The sequence below is a fragment of the Myxocyprinus asiaticus genome, chromosome 10 (genome assembly GCF_019703515.2).
Source record: "Myxocyprinus asiaticus isolate MX2 ecotype Aquarium Trade chromosome 10, UBuf_Myxa_2, whole genome shotgun sequence".
Taxonomy (NCBI): Eukaryota; Metazoa; Chordata; class Actinopteri; order Cypriniformes; family Catostomidae; genus Myxocyprinus; species Myxocyprinus asiaticus.
This window is the reverse complement of record NC_059353.1, coordinates 7,621,772-7,643,642: the sequence shown is the minus strand read 5'-3', so window position 1 is coordinate 7,643,642 and position 21,871 is coordinate 7,621,772. Positions and strand designations below refer to the sequence as shown.

The 21,871-nt window shown below is 37.4% G+C and overlaps 1 protein-coding gene across 1 annotated transcript; it reads right to left on the bottom strand.

Annotated features, from left to right (window-relative positions):
• Positions 1–3,227: 3,227 nt before the first annotated feature.
• slc15a1a (solute carrier family 15 member 1a) lies at positions 3,228–21,081 on the bottom strand. Its single transcript, XM_051709036.1, has 23 exons — positions 21,051–21,081; positions 20,919–20,953; positions 20,490–20,577; positions 18,746–18,887; positions 18,524–18,643; positions 15,676–15,775; positions 15,034–15,124; positions 14,874–14,957; positions 14,709–14,791; positions 13,948–14,034; positions 13,769–13,858; positions 12,196–12,240; positions 11,955–11,987; positions 11,605–11,693; positions 10,969–11,050; positions 10,567–10,686; positions 10,171–10,311; positions 9,532–9,578; positions 9,367–9,462; positions 8,740–8,848; positions 8,355–8,489; positions 8,080–8,187; positions 3,228–3,495 (listed from the first exon to the last, which is right to left on the bottom strand). The coding sequence occupies exons 1-23, from the start codon at positions 21,055–21,057 to the stop codon at positions 3,268–3,270; spliced, it is 2,160 nt and encodes a 719-aa protein (XP_051564996.1). The 5' UTR covers positions 21,058–21,081; the 3' UTR covers positions 3,228–3,267.
• Between the last annotated feature and the right edge of the window lie 790 nt (positions 21,082–21,871).

The window sequence follows — 21,871 nt, the reverse complement described above, 5'->3', positions numbered from 1 at the left end:
GTGCGTAGAGAGCTTCATGGAATGGGTTTCCATGGCCGAGTAGCTGCATCCAAGCCATACATCACCAAGTGCAATGCAAAGCGTCGGATGCAGTGGTGTAAAGCACGCCGCCACTGGACTCTAGAGCAGTGGAGACGCGTTCTCTGGAGTGACGAATCACGCTTCTCCATCTGGCAATCTGATGGATGAGTCTGGGTTTGGCGGTTGCCAGGAGAACAGTACTTGTCTGACTGCATTGTGCCAACTGTGAAGTTTGGTGGAGGGGGGATTATGGTGTGGGGTTGTTTTTCAGGAGCTGGGCTTGGCCCCTTAGTTCCAGTGAAAGGAACTCTGAATGCTTCAGCATACCAAGAGATTTTGGACAATTCCATGCTCCCAACTTTGTGGGAACAGTTTGGGGATGGCCCCTTCCTGTTCCAACATGACTGCACACCAGTGCACAAAGCAAGGTCCATAAAGACATGGATGAGCGAGTTTGGTGTGGAAGAACTTGACTGGCCTGCACAGAGTCCTGACCTCAACCCGATAGAGCACCTTTGGGATGAATTAGAGCGAAGACTGCGAGCCAGGCCTTCTTGTCCAACATCAGTGTCTGACCTCACAAATGCGCTTCTGGAAGAATGGTCAAAAGTTTCCATAAACACACTCCTAAACCTTGTGGAAATCCTTCCCAGAAGAGTTGAATCTGTTATAGCTGCAAAGGGTGGGCCGACGTCATATTAAACACTATGGATTAAGAATGGGATGTCACTTAAGTTAATATGCGTCTAAAGGCAGATGAGCGAATACTTTTGGCAATATAGTGTATATTGTGTATCGCCATTCAGCCTTATAATACAGAGATTCGATTTTTTATCCATATCACCCAGCCCCAGTACAGGGCCATGAAAGTCAAGAAATGTAGATAGTGAACAAGCACTGGAAGTGGAGATGAACCTTTAACGCCACTCTGCTCCAACTTAAGTAGCAGTCTCTAGAGGCCATACTGGCTATGTCTTCCAACCTGAGACTGCACCCAAATGCGCTCTTCTAGAATGGGTGGGCATGTGTTTCCGTGCAAGTTTGTGATCGGACACACTTAACAGTTGGGTAGGGTGTGTGTTCCTAAGTCGTTTGGTGTGTGATGCCCAGTTTTTGTCTGTATCTATTTACACATTACAGGTGTGAGACCTAGTATTTTTATACAGTATGTTCAGATATTAAAAGTTGGGCTGTGTAATTCAGCCTTTAGGCATTGTTATGGTTTGTAAAACAACTTGAGACCAAGACTTAATATCTTTCAGATATACAACAAATAACTCAACAAATTGCACAGAGTGAGAATGAAATATGAGTTAAACCCTGAATATTGACTTTAGGCTTTTCTCATGGTAAATTCTAATGTGTTTTGAAAAGTACTGACAGAAAGGACTCAAACAGTTTACTCATAATTAATGAGCAAATATTTGCAGATTCTACAGCTTATTGAAAAAAATAGGCCATTGTTTGAAAGTTAATTGTTTATTAGCTAATAAACAAAATACAAATAATTACATATACAATAACCAGAGTCCATCTGCATCATACATCATACCTAAAGATAAAAATACCTAGATATCACAACAAAGTTTTTACACAATACATAATATTTAACAGTCCTGAATAAATGTTCACTCGCCGGGCCCAAAAGGCCAACAGTTAGATATACAGTTGTGCTCAAAAGTTTGCATACCCTGGCAGAAATTGTGAAATGTTGGCATTGATTTTGAAAATATGACTGATCATGCAGAAAAACTGTCTTTTATTTAAGGCTAGTGATCATATGAAACCATTTATTATCACATAGTTGTTTGGCTCCTTTTTAAATCATAATGATAACAGAAATCACCCAAATGGCCCTGATCAAAAGTTTACATACCCTTGAATGTTTGGCCTTGTTACAGACACACAAGGTGACACACACGTTTAAATGGCCATTAAAGGTTAATTTTCCACACCTGTGGCTTTTTAAATTGCAATTAGTGTCTGTGTATAAATAGTCAATGAGTTTGTTAGCTCTCACGTGGATACACTGAGCAGGCTAGATGCTGAGCCATGGGGAGCAGAAAAGAACTGTCAAAAGACCTGCGTAACAAGGTAATGGAACTTTATAAAGATGGAAAAGGATATAAAAATATATCCAAAGCCTTGAAAATGCCAGTCAGTACTGTTCAATCACTTATTAAGAAGTGGAAAATTCGGCGATCTTTTGATACCAAGCCAAGGTCAGGTAGACCAAGAAATATTTCAGCCACAACTGCCAGAAGAATTGTTCAGGATACAAAGAAAAACCCACAGGTAACCTCAGGAGAAATACAGGCTGCTCTGGAAAAAGAAGGTGTGGTTGTTTCAAGGAGCACAATATGACGATACTTGAACAAAAATGAGCTGCATGGTCGAGTTGCCAGAAAAAAGCCTTTACTGTGCCAATACCACAAAAAAGCCCGGTTACAATATGCCCGACAACACCTTGACACTCCTCAGCTTCTGGCACGCTGTAATTTGGAGTGACGGGACCAAAATAGAGCTTTATGGTCACAACCATAAGCGCTATGTTTGGAGAGGGGTCAACAAGTATTGTGCTCCTTGAAACAACTTCTTAATAAGTGATTGAACAGTACTGACTGGCATTTTCAAGGCTTTGGATATCTTTTTATATCCTTTTCCATCTTTATAAAGTTCCATTACCTTGTTACGCAGGTCTTTTGACAGTTCTTTTCTGCTCCCCATGGCTCAGTATCTAGCCTGCTCAGTGCATCCACGTGAGAGCTAACAAACTCATTGACTATTTATACACAGACACTAATTGCAATTTAAAAAGCCACAGGTGTGGGAAATTAACCTTTAATTGCCATTTAAACCTGTGTGTGTCACCTTGTGTGTCTGTAACAAGGCCAAACATTCAAGGGTATGTAAACTTTTGATCAGGGCCATTTGGGTGATTTCTGTTATCATTATGATTTAAAAAGGAGCCAAACAACTATGTGATAATAAATGGCTTCATATGATCACTATCCTTAAATAAAAGACTTTATAAATTTTTTTGCATGATCAGTCATATTTTCAAAATCAATGCCAAAATTTCACAATTTCTGCCAGGGTATGCAAACTTTTGAGCACAACTGTAGGTGCAAATGACATATCAACATGTCACGATCTTTCATACCTCTTTTAGTATTGAACTTAAGGTGAAATTTTAGCATATTATTAACACTATCCAATCTCAGTTTTATTCAAACACGTATATGCTTATATCTTGGTTTGCTTAACCTCCTGCTCATTTTGCTGGTCTGAATCTTTTTCCTGCATTGCGAGCATCTCCTTCTCTTTGTCTTTGTCCTCTGACTCAAGCTCTTGCTCTCTCCTGACCTGGGCTTCAATCTCCGCTGGGTCAATGTAGGTGTAGAAATAAGCCATGATGGAGAAGATGATACTCACAGCCACTAGCAGCGAAGCAAACAGCACATACTCCGCCCACTTTGAGAAGGACACACACAGTATTAGGTACATATGACTATAATCATTCTTGATCAGTGAAAATAGTTATTAGGGAATCAAATGATTTGTTAATAGTTTTTATACCTTAAATATGATTTGGGGTAACTATATTTAAACACTGAAACACGGTTTAAAAAAACAATTTAACTGCATTAGAAATAACAAAATATCAAACCAAGTGGAATCTAAAAGCACATGATGCTAGACCTTTTTTCAGAATTAAACTTCTCTTTTCTGAGTCATTTTTGTAAAGACTTTTAAATCAACTGGTGCCATGAGCTCCGTTCACACCATAGCTAAATGTGGCCCAAATCTGAATTTTTTTGTAAGGATGTTCACATGACATTTTAAATGTAGTCCATATCAGGGGCCATGTGAATAAAGCCGCTTAGAGTAAAATTTTAGTCTTAAGTGTGTCAAAATTCTAAGAATGACGTAATATGTCTTATTTCTACCCTTAAGAATAAATGTGATTCATAAAGGTTCATTAGTGTTAAGACTCTTTTAAGAGATTAAGATTTTTTATGAGCGCAGGAGATGTATCCCAAATAGTTAAGAGTAGCATGATGACTGTGTTATGTTGAAATCACACACACTCCAACAAAGAAAGAGTGTGTTATACTTACATTATAGTAGAATTTGGGCAAATGTGATATGTAATTGAGCCAACAAGTGAAATCCATCAATATAATTTTAAAATGGCATTACATTTTTTATTTAATGAATATATTGAAACTCATTATTGTGGATGTAGGCTGCAGCAACATTAAGCATTTGACATATTTGATGGGCAATATGCCTAAGCTGTCAGAGGGCTGCAACAACTAATCAATACAGTCTAAAGATAACTAGAACTATAAGAATCAGTGATGAAAATAATCAACAATGAATTTTATTAGGATTAGTTGGATGCGCGCACATGCTTGCCAATCAAACGGAGCGCAATGTACAGAGAATCATTTGACTAAAATATTGATTTTTGAACATCAAATTTGACAGTAAAGGCCCGTTCACACTAAGAACGATAACTATAATGATAACTATAACAATGAAGTTTTAAATAATTTTCTAATAGTGGAGTCCACACCACAACTTCAACAATAATGACACAGAGGAACGATGTCGTTGGGATCACTTTAAGAAATATTTTTTAATTTTCAGCTGATGAACAATAAAAACATTGACAGCCAATCAAAATCCATACAATTTTAAAGGGCTCGAACCGCAATGTGCACTCATCATCTTTAAACTAACACATTCCAGCACCGGATTACCACTTATTACACATGCGAATGAAACAAACTCCTGCTCAAGAACTGGCATTGTTTCTTCTGCATTCTTCTGCATTCATGGAGATGAGATCATTAAAAGCTAATAAAGCTGGTAGCATAAAATTTCCTCAGGTATCCAGTTCTTTTGAAGCTGTATCCATCTCTTTTTCTTTTGGTTTGCTTAGAATTGGCAGAAAGATATCATCTGTTGGTGTGGACTCTAATATAGTTACCATTATAGTTATCATTCTTGGTGGCATTAACTGTAATGGGATTACAACAAAGAGTTTAGTTCATTATCATTTAAATTAGTTATTTAAGTTGACCCTCTGTAATATGCAATTTATATTGCAATGTTTCTTTTTTATTATAATTGTTTTATTTTTTGCACACAATAGCATACACTTATACATTTATTATTTTATTGTATTTTTTGCCTTCAATTTGCACATTTGCTTAATCAAAAGATTAATCTGTTATCAATTGTTTTTATTATGATTATGTTTGGTATTAAATCATAAATTAATGGTGCATGCCGCTCTGACGTATAACCCTTGCAGGCCCACTATTGGCTGATTCAGTGGTTGAAGGTGGCCATTCTGGGTAGACATCATTGTTGTCCTTCACAACACTTAAGTGTAGTACCTTAGTCAGCACTTAAGAATAAAGCTTAGACTTTGTTGAAATTTACTTTAGCTTCTTTATAAAAAGCTTTTACATTTACACAAGTCCTACTTTTTGCTAATAAATAATTGACACTTAAGTCAAAAGCTTAAGACTATTCTTAAGAGCATTTCTGAGATGTTTTATGCATTCAGCCCCAAATACTGTTCGTACTCATATCAGCAGACACTCCTAAACTGACCGGCATGTGTACAACACTCCCTGAGCATGCATAAAACAAACTCTGGCATGTTCATTGTAATAATATAATTAATTAAATTATGATAAAAATTACTATTATTCTTTTTATGTTTTTAACGCAGCTTATCTAACAATATATCGACAAATGATGAAGACTTCTTGATAGCTAATGTAGTATTTACGAAGTCATTTGCAGCTGTATAGTGGAATTTAATCACCATACAAGCTCAAGAATGTAATATTACTTGCAAATGAAACAATATGTAAGGTAAGAAGAGTTATCTGATAATGTCAGATTTTCATTGATATGATGATTGCATTCCTGTTTTGATGCAGTTTGATACTCTGTATCTTTTTACACACACATTTTACTACATGTAAGCCAAACGTATCGCTAAACCCAACTGTTGAAGCTCATAATTTGATTTTCTTTCCTTAAAGATGTTAACTAGAAAAGATATGACACACAATTACAAGTTTTAAACCATTACATGCCTATATGCAGGGTAAATCAAGCAAAGCAAATGAGGAATTTTGAGTTAGATTGATAAAATACAATAAAATCGCATTACTGAAAATTCGACCTGGCTGTTCACACTGAAGTAACATTGGAAAAAATTAGATGTGTATCCATATTATTTCCACATATGAAAGTGGCCCAGTTAGAAAATACCCGATTCAAAGCGCTTGTGGCTGTTCACACAGTCATCCAATTAACAGATCTGTGTCACATGATTTGGGCCTCATTCAGCTGCTGCACGTAGCCATGGTGACTTTTAAGCCTCCCCACACGAATACATATTTATATATGTTTTTTTGTTTTTTTTTTTTTTTACATTTTGGCCTCCCTTGCACTCATAAATAGCATTTAAGGTCACTGAAAATGGAGTTAAAGATGCACTCAGTAACTTTAGTCTTTGTGTCATCTTGGACTTACACTGACGCCTAGTGGCTTGGATGCAGCATCATTTAAAATCAATAGTTTTCAGTTTCAGATGCTATAGTAGAAAGTATTCATTCATTCATGATTACTTTAATCAGTGAGTGAAAGTGTCCAATAACAGGACGGTTACTGAGATTAAGAAAGTAGTATTCAGCTGGTCATGTGATTCTTACATGGCTGCCCCCATGTGCGGACCCTCTCCATGTAGAATAAAACAGCTTTTATAAGGTTACTGATATGACTGGAGTCTTCATTTTTATGTAAGTGTTCATGATTTCCTACATATATCGCAAAATTACAATTCATGTCTTAGGGAGTTAAACTTTTTTAATGAGGAAAAAATTACTGAGTGCTCCTTTAACACACATAAAACGCCTTACATAGTGAAGACTTTTCAAAACGACGTTTTCCATTATGCGAGCGGACAGGTGACAGAGATTTTGGAATACAGTGTCATTGTAAAAACAGTTTGCACATGAGAACGTTTGTTTCAAAATGTTTGTTTCAAAATGCTGGAATTTGACTGGAATGGCAGAACACTGGTTTGTTTAGTTGTGGTCAGCTGTATAAGTTTGATAACATCTTTAGAAATCAGCCTACAATTGCCTTATGATTACATGGGGAGGTGTATGTGTATTCATATACTGCATTTGTTAATTATAAGTAATTATTACATGGCGGCCTGGAATACTCGATTCTGATTGGTCAATGGTGCCATCTAGCGGTCTGTTATTGCTCAGTAACCACCGCAGCTCCACGTATAAGACTGCTCGTCTGGGTCCTTGCGAGCCTTATCTCTTGCTACTTTGATCACTGTGCGATCTCAAGTAAGGTAATAAAATATTTTCAACTCAAATCAATGTTCGTCTGTGTTTTTGACATAAAAGCTTTATGGCACAATATCACCAACTCATGGCCTGGCATTGATATGTAAATGTTTTAAAGCTTTTTGTGTTGTCATACGGATTGGAGAGATTTTGTAAAACACTGTTGGTGTGAACAGGATTTTTTAAAATTTATTTATTTTTATTATTATTAAATGTAGGGTGAAGACTGTGGTTTCCATGTGTACAAGGCCTTAGTGGGTGTATGAAGTCATTTCCACTAAAGTTCACACAGATGTCCTAGCAGAATAACAACACAGGTGTTCTTCAGCACACCTACGGACTACGGACACGTTCCACTAATGTTTGACAACCACAAAGTGTGGAAATTATTCCCATCAAACTTCTCTTTGTGAAACGATTTACATGGAATGTGTGTTTGTACTATCTTTAAAAAAAAAAAAAAAAAATCAACACTTGATATTTAGTTGTGTAATGCAACTCATGCACATGAAAGTGTGGCTTAAGTGTCCAAATACTTAGATATATAATATTCCCAGAAAATTATATGATATGATAATATACATACAGCTTGGCTTATTTCTGCATTTAGTGTATGTCATGTGTTTTACAGTATGTCATTGGAGGTCATGTGTTGCACCTGTTTAGGAAGTTTTCCCAGCTCTGCCACAATCAGCACTATAATGTTTCCCACAGCATTAGTGCACAACCAGCCAGCCTGCAACACTGATTTCATATTTTTTGGAGCCTAAAGACAGAAGTAGAGTTGTGAAAAGATGAACTGCCATTGATCATGTTTGGAGAATAGGCCTAAAATTTGCAGTCTACCATACACAACTCATTTTAAATATTAGTTACTGACAACACTGAGTAAGTTTACACAATGCAATAGACAGTAGTGTGCTCTGTTTCTACCTGTGAGTATGAAAACTGCAAGCCGGTGACTGAGAACATAACCTCTCCTGTAGTGATGAGGAAGTACTGAGGAATCTGCAGAGCCATGTGAACTGAGTTGGGCCTGATGTCCTCAACTTCTGTTACTGAGCTACACTGCACACACACACAAAAAAAACAAAACAACAACACACATATGCACACATAAATAAAAGGACACAGTATAGGGATCATACCATTGTACATATTATTTAGCATTAAAGACTCTGTACTTCGAACTAATTGCTTATACAGATCAATGCACTGTTGACTGACTGACAGTGCAGAGACATGTAGTAATTGCAGATATATATTATAGCCTGTATATATTGAGATGCTGAGCAAAGATGATTGTGAGGTAACATACATTAGTCCAGGACAGCATGCTGGGGATTAAGAATGTGTATGAAGAACCAAATCCAAACTTTCGAGAAAACTCGCAAGACTGCTCACCGCTACGGAGTATAAATTTCCGCCTTAGAAGAGAAACAAAGATCAGCATATTCTAACGATAAGACACTATAAATAATTGCAGTCAACATGAAATTGCATTTGCAACCCATTTTACTTCCGTAATGTGAAGTGTTTCTCATTAGGACTTCATTTTATCTATCAAGAATGTATTCATCCTTAAGAGCATCCTGACATCCCAATTCTATTGCTATTTGCCATTACTGGCATAATCTTTATTATATTAACATCGTGGCAGTACTGCCTTAACTACAACAGTAGCTTAAGACAATGGCAAATAGCTATTAAGCTATTGGTTAACGTTAGGAGACGTCTGCTGAAATGAAATGGCATTTCAGAGGTAGAGCGAGTTACTTTGAATCGTGCACAATAAGACCTGTATTATGAAAGTAAAGTGGTTCGGTTTTGATTTCATGTTGATTCTAATGAAAGTACTACAATTGCAAATTGTTTTAAAAGGTACAGTTAGCCATCACAACATTTTGTTAAAAATCTAAGAAAACTGTTAGCAGAATATACTCACGTCCCATGAGAAACCAATGTGTAGTTTGAAACAGCTGATGGCTCAATGAGACCCAAGTCAGTGATGTTCAAGCCAGCTGTCAAGCCATTCACAAATCTGTGTGACAAAATAATTTCATTTAGCAGAGGTTCGGTTTGATGGGAAATTTAACTAAAGTCCACTTACCTAATAGCATTCTTCCCCTCTTCTGGTTTGGACATTGTGTCTTCTTGCTGGGGAAAAAGGACATGGTCAATTTCATAGTTCACAAAATGATTTGTAACACCAGCCAAAGGCCATTTAATTGATTTTTCTGTATAGCATAGTTATTATTTAGTGTTTGTGGCAAACAGCACAGCAATATACTAGCTGTTTTCTCTTTAGTTCCAAAAATATCAAGACCCTTTGTTATAAACCCCTGTCTTTTTGGCATAATGGCAGGAATATGACTAACAACTGGTCTTTTGAGTGGGCCATTTGTCAGACCATCATTATTACATTCCGACTTAAAGCATGCATTATTTTGCAATTCCTTAAGTTGCTAGTAAACTGGTCAGTAACTACATTTCATGCACTCAAAGTGCCTTTGTGTTCTTTTTGGAACCCAAGCTATATCTAGAGACCATACAGATATCATTGAGACAGATATCATAGAGACTTGGGGTTGAACACCCTAGCAACCACAGAGCAATGCCCTAAAAACTAAAACTTTAGTATCGTTGGCAAATACTTCTGCAAGAGCAAGCACCACTTAAGTTTTGTGAATTAACTAAAAATCTGGAACTATATGAATGATACTACAGTATAACATGTTAGCACACTCACCAGATACATGAGGCTGGGGTCAGAGGGTATGATCAGTGTCTGCCGCTCCCCCATGGTTAAACTGAAATCTTTGGTGATCACAGGATTTGTGCCCAAGGACACCGTGATGTCCTCTTGTTCAAATGTCAAGTAATCACTGCTCTATAAAAACATGACCAACAAAGGTGAAACATCTCTGAGCATGGCTGTGTGTGTGTGTGTGTGTGTGTGTGTGTGTGTGCATAGGTTTTGCTTATGTGGGCAAAAATGTATTCACTATTCAAAAATATCCTAATTAGTATAGTGAAACCTGCTGAAAAGCTCATAAATGGGCCAGATGATGTTTAGCTTTAAATCTACTGAAGTGCACAGGTTTATTTGAGGGTTAGGTTTAGGGTTAGTGTGTGCAAATTGTACCTTCAGTGATTCTAGCGATAGAGGCTCATTGGAAGTGATAGTGACAGTCAGTTGACCGCTGCCCATGTTCACCACCTTCAGCTGACTCTCAGAGGATAATGGGAAATTTGGCAATGTTTTCTAAGAAGAATAGGATATTTTAGAGATACGGAAGTTGTAAGACCTTTTTTTTTTTCATGTGAACATATATGAAATGTTCCTATGAGCATTACATGAATCTGATCTGCTGTACCTATTTGCAACTATTTACATTCACATTTTTCACAAATATCTTTACAGAAACATTTATTTATTTTTCATGTATATTAATTTAATATTTGAATACTTTTTTTTATCTATCTAATAGAATTTATCTATTTGTCACACAATTTATTTATTTGTATTTACACCTTTCACACTCACATCAATTTCAATCTGGACAAGAGCTGCAGAAACAAACGCCATGGCAGCAAACAACATGCCGACTGTCATTCTCTTCAAAGGGCTGAAGCACAAAACAGATTCACTCAACAGTGTTGGAACTGTAGTCATGTTTCCATCCAAGGTAAAAATTCAGTTTATGCAAAAAAACAGTTCTGGGATGTAATAGTAGACAATCATTTTGATGACAGACTTTGGCATTTCAGAATAACCAGAGCAACATTTCACATGCTTTGCGACGAAATTGATGATATTCTCTGAGCGAATTATATATTCACATGGCTTTTTGAGGCAAAGTCACATGACTTTTTTGATGCACATCTGTATTCCTATATAAGTGTTATATGAATTTATTCATTTAATGTGTTTCCATTGTAGTTTATGTGCATGTCTTCAAATCAAATAAAAAAATGCATCCACCTCAAGCAAGTTTATAAATTTTTTAAAAAACATTTTGGAGATTATATTCCCATCTTTGTGTTTCCATCCAGCATTTTTTATGCAATATTCAAAAATTTGCATAGAAATATGGGCATGGAAACCCAGCTATTGATACCAACATCAATAAGCAATATTGCTAAGATGATAAATGTCTTGTTATAAATTAGCAAGTCTTACCTGAAATTGAGGCCACACTTCTGGATTAGTGGGAAGACAATCTTGTCCATGATAGGCACAAGGGTCAGGATGAGGATGGGGTTCACAGTCTGACAGAGAAAAATCTCAGTTAATTAGTACTTCAGAAGTAATTCATTATGAAGTCTATACTTGTCACTGTCCTTTTGGATAATTAAATGAGTCAAGGATGCAATCAAACAAAGGCAAGTGTACTATTTAGGACAGGGCCTAAATTCAAATCTTAGACTATTATATTCAAGTGCAAGATGAAGAACCTTAACATACAAAACTGCTGTTAGCACTGATAATAATACTAATAATTTTAGTAGAGCCGACTGGGATGAACTCACCTGCATCTGGTCTGGCTGCAGGATGAATGCCCCCTACAGAAATAAAGAAATTACATACATCTTAAAGAGGGGTACACACATCTTTGGCAAAACTTCAGTAATTATGATATTAAATACATCACTCTGTGTCCTGACTATAGACACAGTCAGATAATGTTTGATTGATCTCCAACATCCTGTTAGTTAAATCTTCTATTAACAGTGTGTTTTATGTAGAACTGTTAAGAAATGAGACACTTACAAAGTCTCCGGTCATAGTAGTGGCTTGGAGAGTCCAGCGGGAGCCCTGCACACAGCCAACAGACACAAAAGTTTACAACAAACACCAGCCCACCCAAGAGACAATGATAGCAGTGACAGCTTTTTGAGTAAAAAAAAAAAAAAAAAAAAGATCTTATATTTCGAGAATAAAGTCATAACATTACGAGAATACTAGAATTACGAGAATAAAGTCTAATTTTTATGGCCAGACGACTGGGTCAGAGCATCTCTGAAACGGCAAGGCTTGTGGGGTGCTCCCAGTTAGCAGTGGTGAGTACATACTGACAGTGGTCCGAGGAGGGACAAACCACAAACCGGCGACAGGGTGTTGGGCACTCAAGGCTCATCCATGTGCGAGGGCAACGAAGGCTATCCTGTCTGGTCCAAACCGACAGAAGGTCTACTGTGGCACAAGTCTCAGAAATTTTTAATGATGGTTACGGGATGAATGTGTCAACACTCAATGCACCCTTCTGTGTATGAGACTGTTAGCCACAGACCGGTCAGAGTGCCCATGATGACCCCATCCACCATCGAAAGCACCTACAATGTGCACACGAGCGGCGGAACTGGACCTTGAAGCAGTGGAAGAAGGTCGCCTTGTCCAATGTGTCACGTTTTCTCTTACATCACGTGGACGGCCGTGTAAATGTGTACCGTTTACCTGGGCAAGTGATGGCACCAGGATGCACTGTGGGAAAACGACAAGCCAGTGGAGGGCGTATGATGCTCTGGGCAATGTACTGCTGGGAAACCCTGGGTCCAGCCATTCATGTGGATGTCAATTTGACATGTGCCACTTACCTAAACATCGTTGCAGACCAAGTACACCCCTTCATGTCAATGGTATTCCCTAACGGCAGTGGCCACTTTCAGCAGGATAATGCACCCTACCACACTGCACACATTGTTCGGTAATGGTTTGAGGAACATGATGAAGTGTTCAAGGTGTTTCCCTGGCCTCCAAATTGCCCAGATCTCAATCCAATTGAGCATCTGTGGGATGTGCTGGACCAACAAGTCCGATCCACGGCAGCTCCACCTCTCAACTTACAGGATTTGAAGGATCTGCTGCTAATATTTTGGTGCCAGAGACCAAAGGACATCATCAGGGGTCTTGTAGAGTCCATGCCTCTGCAGGTCGGTGCTGTTTTGGCAGAGTACACAGAGTACTGACAGCATATTAGGCAGGTGGGCATAATGTTTTGGCTCATCAGTGTATGTGCAATACTAAAGTAAATAAAATACACCTGTAACTTCAACACTTCTAATGAAAGTTAGCGATGTAAAAAAAAAAAAAAAAAAAAAAAAAAACTTTCTCCTAAACGTGCAGAGACAACTATAAGTAAGCCTTTCAGGTTGACTCAAGCAATGGCATAAGTTTTACGGGGAAAGTGCTCGGGAAGCCTGTATTGAAACAACTGTTATTTTTACAATTTGCTGCTAGTAGCACAGAAATCACATTCTTCTCCTTTAAAAAAGAACAGTTCCAGCTTTAATTTGTCAAACAGTTTTCCACAGATCTGAGCAGATCATGTAATGCTTAGCTTTACCTTTTGGTCAAACAGAGTCCAAAACATGGGCAGTGGGATGTAGAGGAACAACACCTTCAGTACCATCTTTATCTGAGCGATGAGAAGTTTCTGTAGTAGAGAGAAAGAATAGAGTAATGAGGTGTGTGTGTGTGTGTGTGTGTGTTTATATGTATGCAGACGACAGGATTTTAACCTACATCATATTTCTCATTGGCCCAGTCCATCCAGTGTTCTCTCTTTGGATACTTGCTGCTTCTGTGCCTAAAACGGTTTTTGATGGCAAACTAAAGAAAGTGAAGACAAATTCAATGTAGGCATTACAATTTTCAGAGAAAAACCACTTTTGCTCATTGCATTTCTGTCTGTTTCTCACACTAAGCTATATTATGGCTTCAGAAGACTTGGAATATAGCAAAGCAGTAATATGGATCACTATTATGGTAAATGTTTTTGTAATTTTTCGAGCTTCACAGCCCCCAGCCACCTTCCTCTTTCATTGTATCCGGGATGCAAACTCCTCACCTTTCGGCTAAATTTGCCGTTTTGAAACCAAAATTGGTAACTTTTGTGATTTGTGCAGATCCAAAGAGTTTTTGTTCTGGGGGGGGGTGGTTGGACTCCCACTTGATTGATTACAGCAGCAGTCAATCGCGTGCTTGGCTATAGCAGCATGTGCATGGCTATAGCGGCGCCTGCACACTGATTCTGCATGACCTACAGTGCTGAAATATTATTCTAAAAATCTTTGTTTGTGTTCTGAAGAAATAAAGTCATACAAATCTTAGATGGCTTGGGGATGAGTACATGATGAGAGAATTATATTTTTTTGGTGAACAATCGCTTTAAAATATCGGTATCGGCCTCAAATTGTCTGATCAGTGCACCACTAAAAAAACTTTTTGGTGACCTATTAGCAGAAGATCTCAAAATATGTGAGCGTTGAGTGTGGTTGACTCACCCCAATGCATTTACACACGGACCCCATTATGTTTCCTTCTGGATCCGTTTTGACATACATGCCACTGCCAGCGATGAACACCACTGTACACAACATGACACACATCAGAATCAGATACACAAATCACTCTGTGTGTATGTGCTGGTCAGGATGACTCAGGCTTACCCAGAGAAACAACCATCAGAGCGGCTGGTACACCAAAAGCCAGTGGATAACACGGCTGCTGAGTGTAGATGCCACACTTCTGAGCTGCACACATGCAGGATGAGGGTTATTAGTCAGAAGGAAGGCCAAACATAACATGGAAATGTATTTATGTACATACCTCTTAGAACAGGTGTAATGAGTGTGGAGAGAAGACTTCCTCCGTTAATGCACAGATAAAACACAGAGAAAAACGTGTTGAGCTGGCGACTCTGTAATGACCAACACAACAACAAATCATTAGAAAGGGTTATCACTAAAGGGGCATTCACATTTACAGTGACAAGAAGTCATCCGATTTCCGGCATCATGAGTGACAGCGTCTTTAGAGTGCTGCAGTGCCCACCCACTTTTTGAGCTCTTGGTTCTGTAGTTTACATAATTTTTTTTCATAGAGTTTTCATAAAATCTTTTATAAAAGAAGTCTAAGCCATGAACCAAACCAACCAGCTCCGAGGTGAATCACAATATTACAAACTTTGATATTAATGCAAAAGTATGAGAAAATCAGACAGAAAGACAAAGGTACAAGGTAACGTCTTTAATGAGGGAATGAACTACACTCCCATAAAGCATTGTGAATGATGAAATCACATTAACAATTATGTAAAATAAAAAATGATTGATTATTGAATTATTGAAGACATTTAAAGTTTTTTGCAAAATATCCAGATTTATACAAATAAATAAGTAGTCTGAGAGTGTAGGGAAAGCAACTCGATTGTGTAAAGAGTAAAAAGAGGTTATGGAGCCTTTATCATACCTGATGTTCCTGAAACTGATCTCCGCCAAATGCAGCCACACATGGTTTAATACCCCCAGTGCCCAGAGCAATGAGGATCAAACCGAGCATTGACAATGCCCTGAAAATAAAACACAGAGTATAAGCCCTGGCATTTTCATGTGCTTCACAGATTCAATTCTCATCTTCATCAGGGCTATATACAAGAATGTAGGACCATTGCAATTGTATGAATGAACAAAAGACTGAAGCGCATAACTTTTTCAATGTTAAAATCTTTCTATCCCAGCATAGTATGTGGAGACAACTATAAGTAAGCCATTTTTAGGTTCATTTTTTACTTGAAAACTGTAAACATGGTGTTTCTGTGGTGTTTTGAGCAGCCCATCCAGCCTGACAGAACAACTTTTGCTTGATTTTGAGGCAGGACTACTAAATTATTTTATATTTACTTATTTTTTTTACATCTTATTTTTAAAAGGTAAACCATAACAAGATAAAACTTTAACGACTTTTCAACACTTCTGTTTAAAAATTGTAGGTTGCTTTATGGATGAATAAAGGTAAACATCATATTATGCAACTAAACTTTACAGAGAGCCTACAACATATATCTACTAGTGCCTTAAGAACTGGTGGTACAATAAATTATGCACTGACTTAGTTGTAAGCCAACTAGTTAATAAGTCCTTAGTTTGAACTTTAAGTCCCAACATAAGTGAGACTTTACGCACAGCTGATGCAACCATACTCTGATCTACAGACGCCATTGTTGTGAGGGATGGAAGTACAGTACATTCAATATGCCATACTGTTCTGTAGTACTACACTCCCCACAATCCTGAAGTGAGATCCACTCATCAGAGAAGTTGCTGTTATCATGGAAATGGCAATCATTGTAAGAATGTTTTTGCAGGCTAGCTAGGTAATGTTAGCGATGAGGAGGCTAGCTAGGAATATACAGTACCCATAGAAAATCATCATACCCCTTTGGAATTGTCACTTTTATTTTGTCTTACAGCCTGAAATCAAAACCCATTAAAATGTATTTATTTATTTATTTTATTTTATTTTATTTACAGCTTTATTTACAAATTTAGCTTTACAACTTTCAAGTAACGAAAAAAAGGCAACAGTTCCAAAAGTTTATAAAAGATTAAAAACTAGAATAACCGGGTTTGAAAAGTGATAATGCCCTTGAAATTAATACTTTGTTGAACTAGCTTTTGCTTTAATGGGAGCCATCAGTCTGTTTGGATTTGTCTCTACTAGCTTTGTGCACCTAGATTGAGAGGTGATGGACAGCTCTCTTCATGTCCATCCACAGTTCTTCTCTTGGATTTAGGTCAGTTTCGTTGCGGTGTGCTTAGGGTCATTGTCGTGCTGAAAAGTGAACCACCTGCCAATCTTCAGTTGTCGAGCAGAGGGCCAAAGATTTTCCTAAAAAATTTGGGTGTACATGGCAGTATCAATTTTCCCTTCAATCCTTACCAATTGCCCAGTCCAAGCTGAAGAGAAACACCCCCACAACATAATGTTGCCACCATGCTTCTCAGTTGGTATGGTATGTTCTGGGTGGAGTGCCCTGTTTGGTTTTCTCCAAATATAGAGCTTGGAGTTCAGTCCAAAAAGTTACATTTTTGTCTCATCTGACCATGAAACCTTTTGCTACATGGCATCAGAATCCTCCAAGTGCAAATGATGCTTATTGTGGTACTTTTTCAGAAGAGGCTTCTTTCTTTCCATCCTGCTACACAGGCCAGCTTTGTGTAAAGCTTGGGATAATGCTGTCACATGCAGAGACCGATCAATCTAATCCATAAGGGTTTGTAAATCAAAGTTGCCTTTGGCCACGAGGACCTGGGTAGCTCGGCGAGCAAAGACGTTGACTACCACCCCTGGCCAGGGTGTGCAGAGCCAGGCCTCCCAAGCAACCAAATTAGCCCGGTTGGTAGGGAGGGTAGAGTCACATGGGTTACCCTCCTCGTGGTCACGATATAGCGGTTCTCGCTCTCAAATGAGGTGCATGGTACGCTGTGCGTGGAGACCGCAGGGAATAGCGTGATTGCCTCCACACTCGCTAAGTCTCCGCAGTAACGCGCCCAGCAAGCCACATGATAAAAAGCGCGGGCTGACTGTCACAGAAGTGGAAGCAACTGAGATTAGTCCTCTGCCACCTGGATTGAGGTGAGTACCTGCGCCATCACGAGGACCTAGTGAGCATTGGGAATTGGGCATGCCAAATTGGGGAGAAAAGAGGATAAAATCAAAAAAGAAAAAAAAGCCTTTGGCCTCTTGATAGCTTCCCTGATCAATATCCTCCTGGCACGGTCATCCAGTTTGGAGGGACGGCCCGATCTAGGCAAGGTTTTGGTGGTGCCATATGCTTTCCACTTCTTGATAATGCTCTGAACATTACTCAGAGGGAAAGTTAAAGCCATTGAAATCTTTTTGTATCTAACCTGAGCCCTTTTGAAAGCACCTTTCCAAGCATGGTGAATTATTGAATTCATTACCATGCACTACTAGTAAACTAGTCTGAAGTATTCAAAACCGTTACAATTGATGTCAGGTGGGGGCCAATTAGCCAGGTATGTGATCTGAAAGGTGACTGTTTGCACCTGAGCAAGTTTGTAATGGTTACCCCTAGGGGGCTGATCACTTATCTAAACCAGGTATTTTACATAAAATAAAATAAAAAATATTTATTTTCACTTTGATGTTGAAGGTTCTAATGTGTAAATACAGCTGGAAAAGGTTAGATTGAATTTATTTAAATTTCCAGGGTATAATGTGACAAATGATATTTTGACAAGGTATGATGACATTCTATAGGCACTGTAAGGTAACGTATGGTTGAGTCACTCACATGTGGAAGGTCAAGTTATCTGGCTTGCCGTCTCTGTTTGCATCTGTGATGTCATGAACAGTGCTGACAGCCATGATAACCTGGCCAACGGCATACACTATGGACAGGTAAATGATTGTCCTGAAAGAGCACAAACATATTTAGAATAATATACATTCACTCTCAAATAGGGTTTGTTTATGTTGAGAAGTGTTAGGCAGATTTTGATTTGATTAAACCTACTTGAATTTCCCGAGCCAGGAATCAGCAATAATGGCACCCAAGATGGGTGTCAAGTAGCACAATGCCACAAAGGCATGATAAATAGAGGTTGCAAGATCATCGTCCCAACGCAGAAAATATCGGAAATAAAGTACCAACACAGCTAGACAGAAATAGAGAGAATGATTGACTTTACTATAATTTTACTATAAATAACCAATGTGTTATGATCATTTAACCCTCCTATTGTGTTCAAAATCTGCATACACCTTTTGCATTCACGGGTCAGTTTTGACCCGGTGGAGATTTAAGCTTATAAAACATTCATAATCCAATTGTTTTTATCAAAAAACATATTGTAACTCATTGTTAACTTCTTAGCTGTCCATACATATAAAAATATATATATATTATAATATTTTTATTTATTTTAATTATAAATGATGTCAGTTTTTGTTTCTTAAAAGATTTTGAATTTTTTTTACATTTCATAATATACATTAACTACAGTTAAACCAGTGTGATACATGTAATATTTTGTTTATCAAGGTTTATATGAAATTTCATTTGAATATAACATTGCATTAAATTTGTATAAATATTTACAGTGTGAATTTCTAGTAATTCTCCTTTTAACTTCCATATTAATTAATTACTCATTACTGCTGAAAAACAACTCAGTAGTCAAAATCTATGCAACCAAATAATTTTTTTCCCAACCAAACAACATCAAAACTATACAACACAACTACACAACATCTGTACTTGTATACAATGTTTTTAAACATTTTTTTCTGTTTATTGCATGAACTGCTGAATTTTAAAGTGTGATTATGCTGCAAGCTGGTTCATTATCAGATCAGTCTGAAGAGCGCAGAAGAGTAAAATGTGGACTTTTCTTCCTTTAACCATTATTCAAGCTATACATGCTTGAACTTTGGCTCTTGTGACACCTCCCTTTAGGCAGTTTTTCCTTTGATATAGTTTATTTGTTATGTTTGTTACATCTGTTCTGTCAGTTCTGTGTGTGTGCATTTTTGTAAACAAGATACAGTACCATTTTGAGACAAAAAAAAAGTGTGTGTGAGAGTATGGGAAAGATGCTAAATGCAAGTAAAGTATTTTTTAAGAAAAATAAAATGAATAAACGTGCTAAAATATCTGCATAATATCATGTGTAAAGCCAAAATTGATGCCCGTATGGGTTTCAAGTCAAAGGAGAACATAAAAAAGCTTGTCCTAAGCAGATTCACATGAAACTTTGTTATCAAAAGGAAAAAAAATATGCAGCAGATACGAGCCACTGAAACTTTTTTTACTGAAACATAATTTTTTATGTATTATATGTGCTAGGGTGTCTAAATGAGATTTGGCAACAAGATAGTGCTACAATGAGTGAATTCACACTTTTTATGTTTAAGGCATATTGGTAGCAGTAATTGTATTGTTTTGTCACTTGAATTAATTACTAGGTCTCTGAATGTATTGTTGTCAGTTGTAAGGCACTTTGGATAAAAGCATCTGCTAAATGAATACATTTTAATTCACAAATCTTGGAAGCAATGGACACCCAAACAATGTATGATTCTAGGTGGGCCGCAATTACAAAAACATCCTTATAATTCAGTTGCGTACAAAGTTGAAACCACTGTAAAACACATTTGTTAACAATTGTGGTCATTTTCTCTACTGTCCCATCTCCTAGAACCCTAGTGATTGACACTTGCTGTTATATCATTATACATGTAGGCTTACACACACTTACCTCGCATGCCATAGTAGGAAAATCTTTCACAGAACTCATTGACCACAATAAAGAAAATGCTCACTGGATATCCACAACACTCAGGAGTCTATCAACACAAACATTCACCAACATATATTAAATATTTGGTCAGATAAGCTGTATAAATATTAAATATTAAAATATCAAAAGAACACACATGGAGGCACACGTGTCTAAATAAGAAAATACTACAGACTTCTATTGTTATATAAAGATAATTATAAGGACTTTGAACCCTAACCCTTCAAGAAAATTCTTGCAATTTTAGAATTAAAAAATCAGATTTTCCTAAATTTTTGGAGACAATTTCTTACCCAAACTAAGTATGTACATATACAATCTGATCCGATAAATTAAATGTTAGGATAGACAAAATGTATCTAGAACAATTTCATAAAATGGTCTTACCTTTTTCTTATTTTTCTTCTCATCCATCTTTTCGTCTGTCAGATCAATACATTTTTAGTTCATGTACAGCATCAATTAAACAGTAATGATAATTTCTGTGATTGTAAACAGTTTAATGCAGGAAGTCCTTACCTGTCATCTTGGGGCAGCTGGAGTGTGTATGTGTGAGAGACACAGCAGAGAGTCTAATAGCAGCTCAAGCAGGAGTGTAATGTTATATTAGAATGGACTGTGTCCTGTCTGATTTATGGAGAGATAAATAATACTCAGAGGGTCCATAGGGTAAGTGTATCAGCTCTAGTTTGTGTTTTCAACACTGTTGACAGTGCTTCATAAAATAGTAACATTACAACTCATTAAGTTTCGTTCAGTTACAGACTGCAGGCACTCAAGGATCACCAATGTAAACAACAACTAATATCAAAATACTAATTCATGTTATATTACACAGAAAATGCACGCATTTCTTTTTCTTTCTTTGTACTTAAGTCATTTTTATTCGTATAGCGCTTTTCACAACACATCATTTAAAAGCAGCTTTACAGAAAGTTATGCTGTAACAGAAAAAGATGCTGTAATGTCTCAAAGTCCTCATTGAGCAGGTTAAATAAAAAACATGACAGAAAATCATCCTTTAAGAATTATTTGTCTAGGCAAATAATGAAGGCTTTAGTTGGCATTAATTTATTGTCTATGTATTCCATTTTAAGAGAGTGTAGTCCATCCTATCACCAAGATGATGCAAGCAGAGGTCAGTAATGTGTGCTTACAGTCCGACTGGAAGCTTGTTGCAGTTTATTTCTGTTGAAGTCCATCCTAAATCCAAGGTTCAGGCAGTAGCCAGTGAAGTATCCCTTGTTGTACAGTTGGAGTTATCAGCAGTTCATCCTCTGTGAAGTCCATCGTAATTGTCCATCGATGTGATGTAAACAGTGATCATCAAAGCACCCCTC

Excerpts from the sequence above, each read along its gene's own strand:
- slc15a1a (XM_051709036.1), bottom strand. Across the intron at positions 18,888-20,489 it reads TTCCTACTATGGCATGCGAG|CTGTGTTGGTACTTTATTTC; the intron begins GTAAGTGTGTGT and ends ATTTCTGTCTAG. Across the intron at positions 18,644-18,745 it reads TCCTGGCTCGGGAAATTCAA|GACAATCATTTACCTGTCCA; the intron begins GTAGGTTTAATC and ends GTGCTCTTTCAG.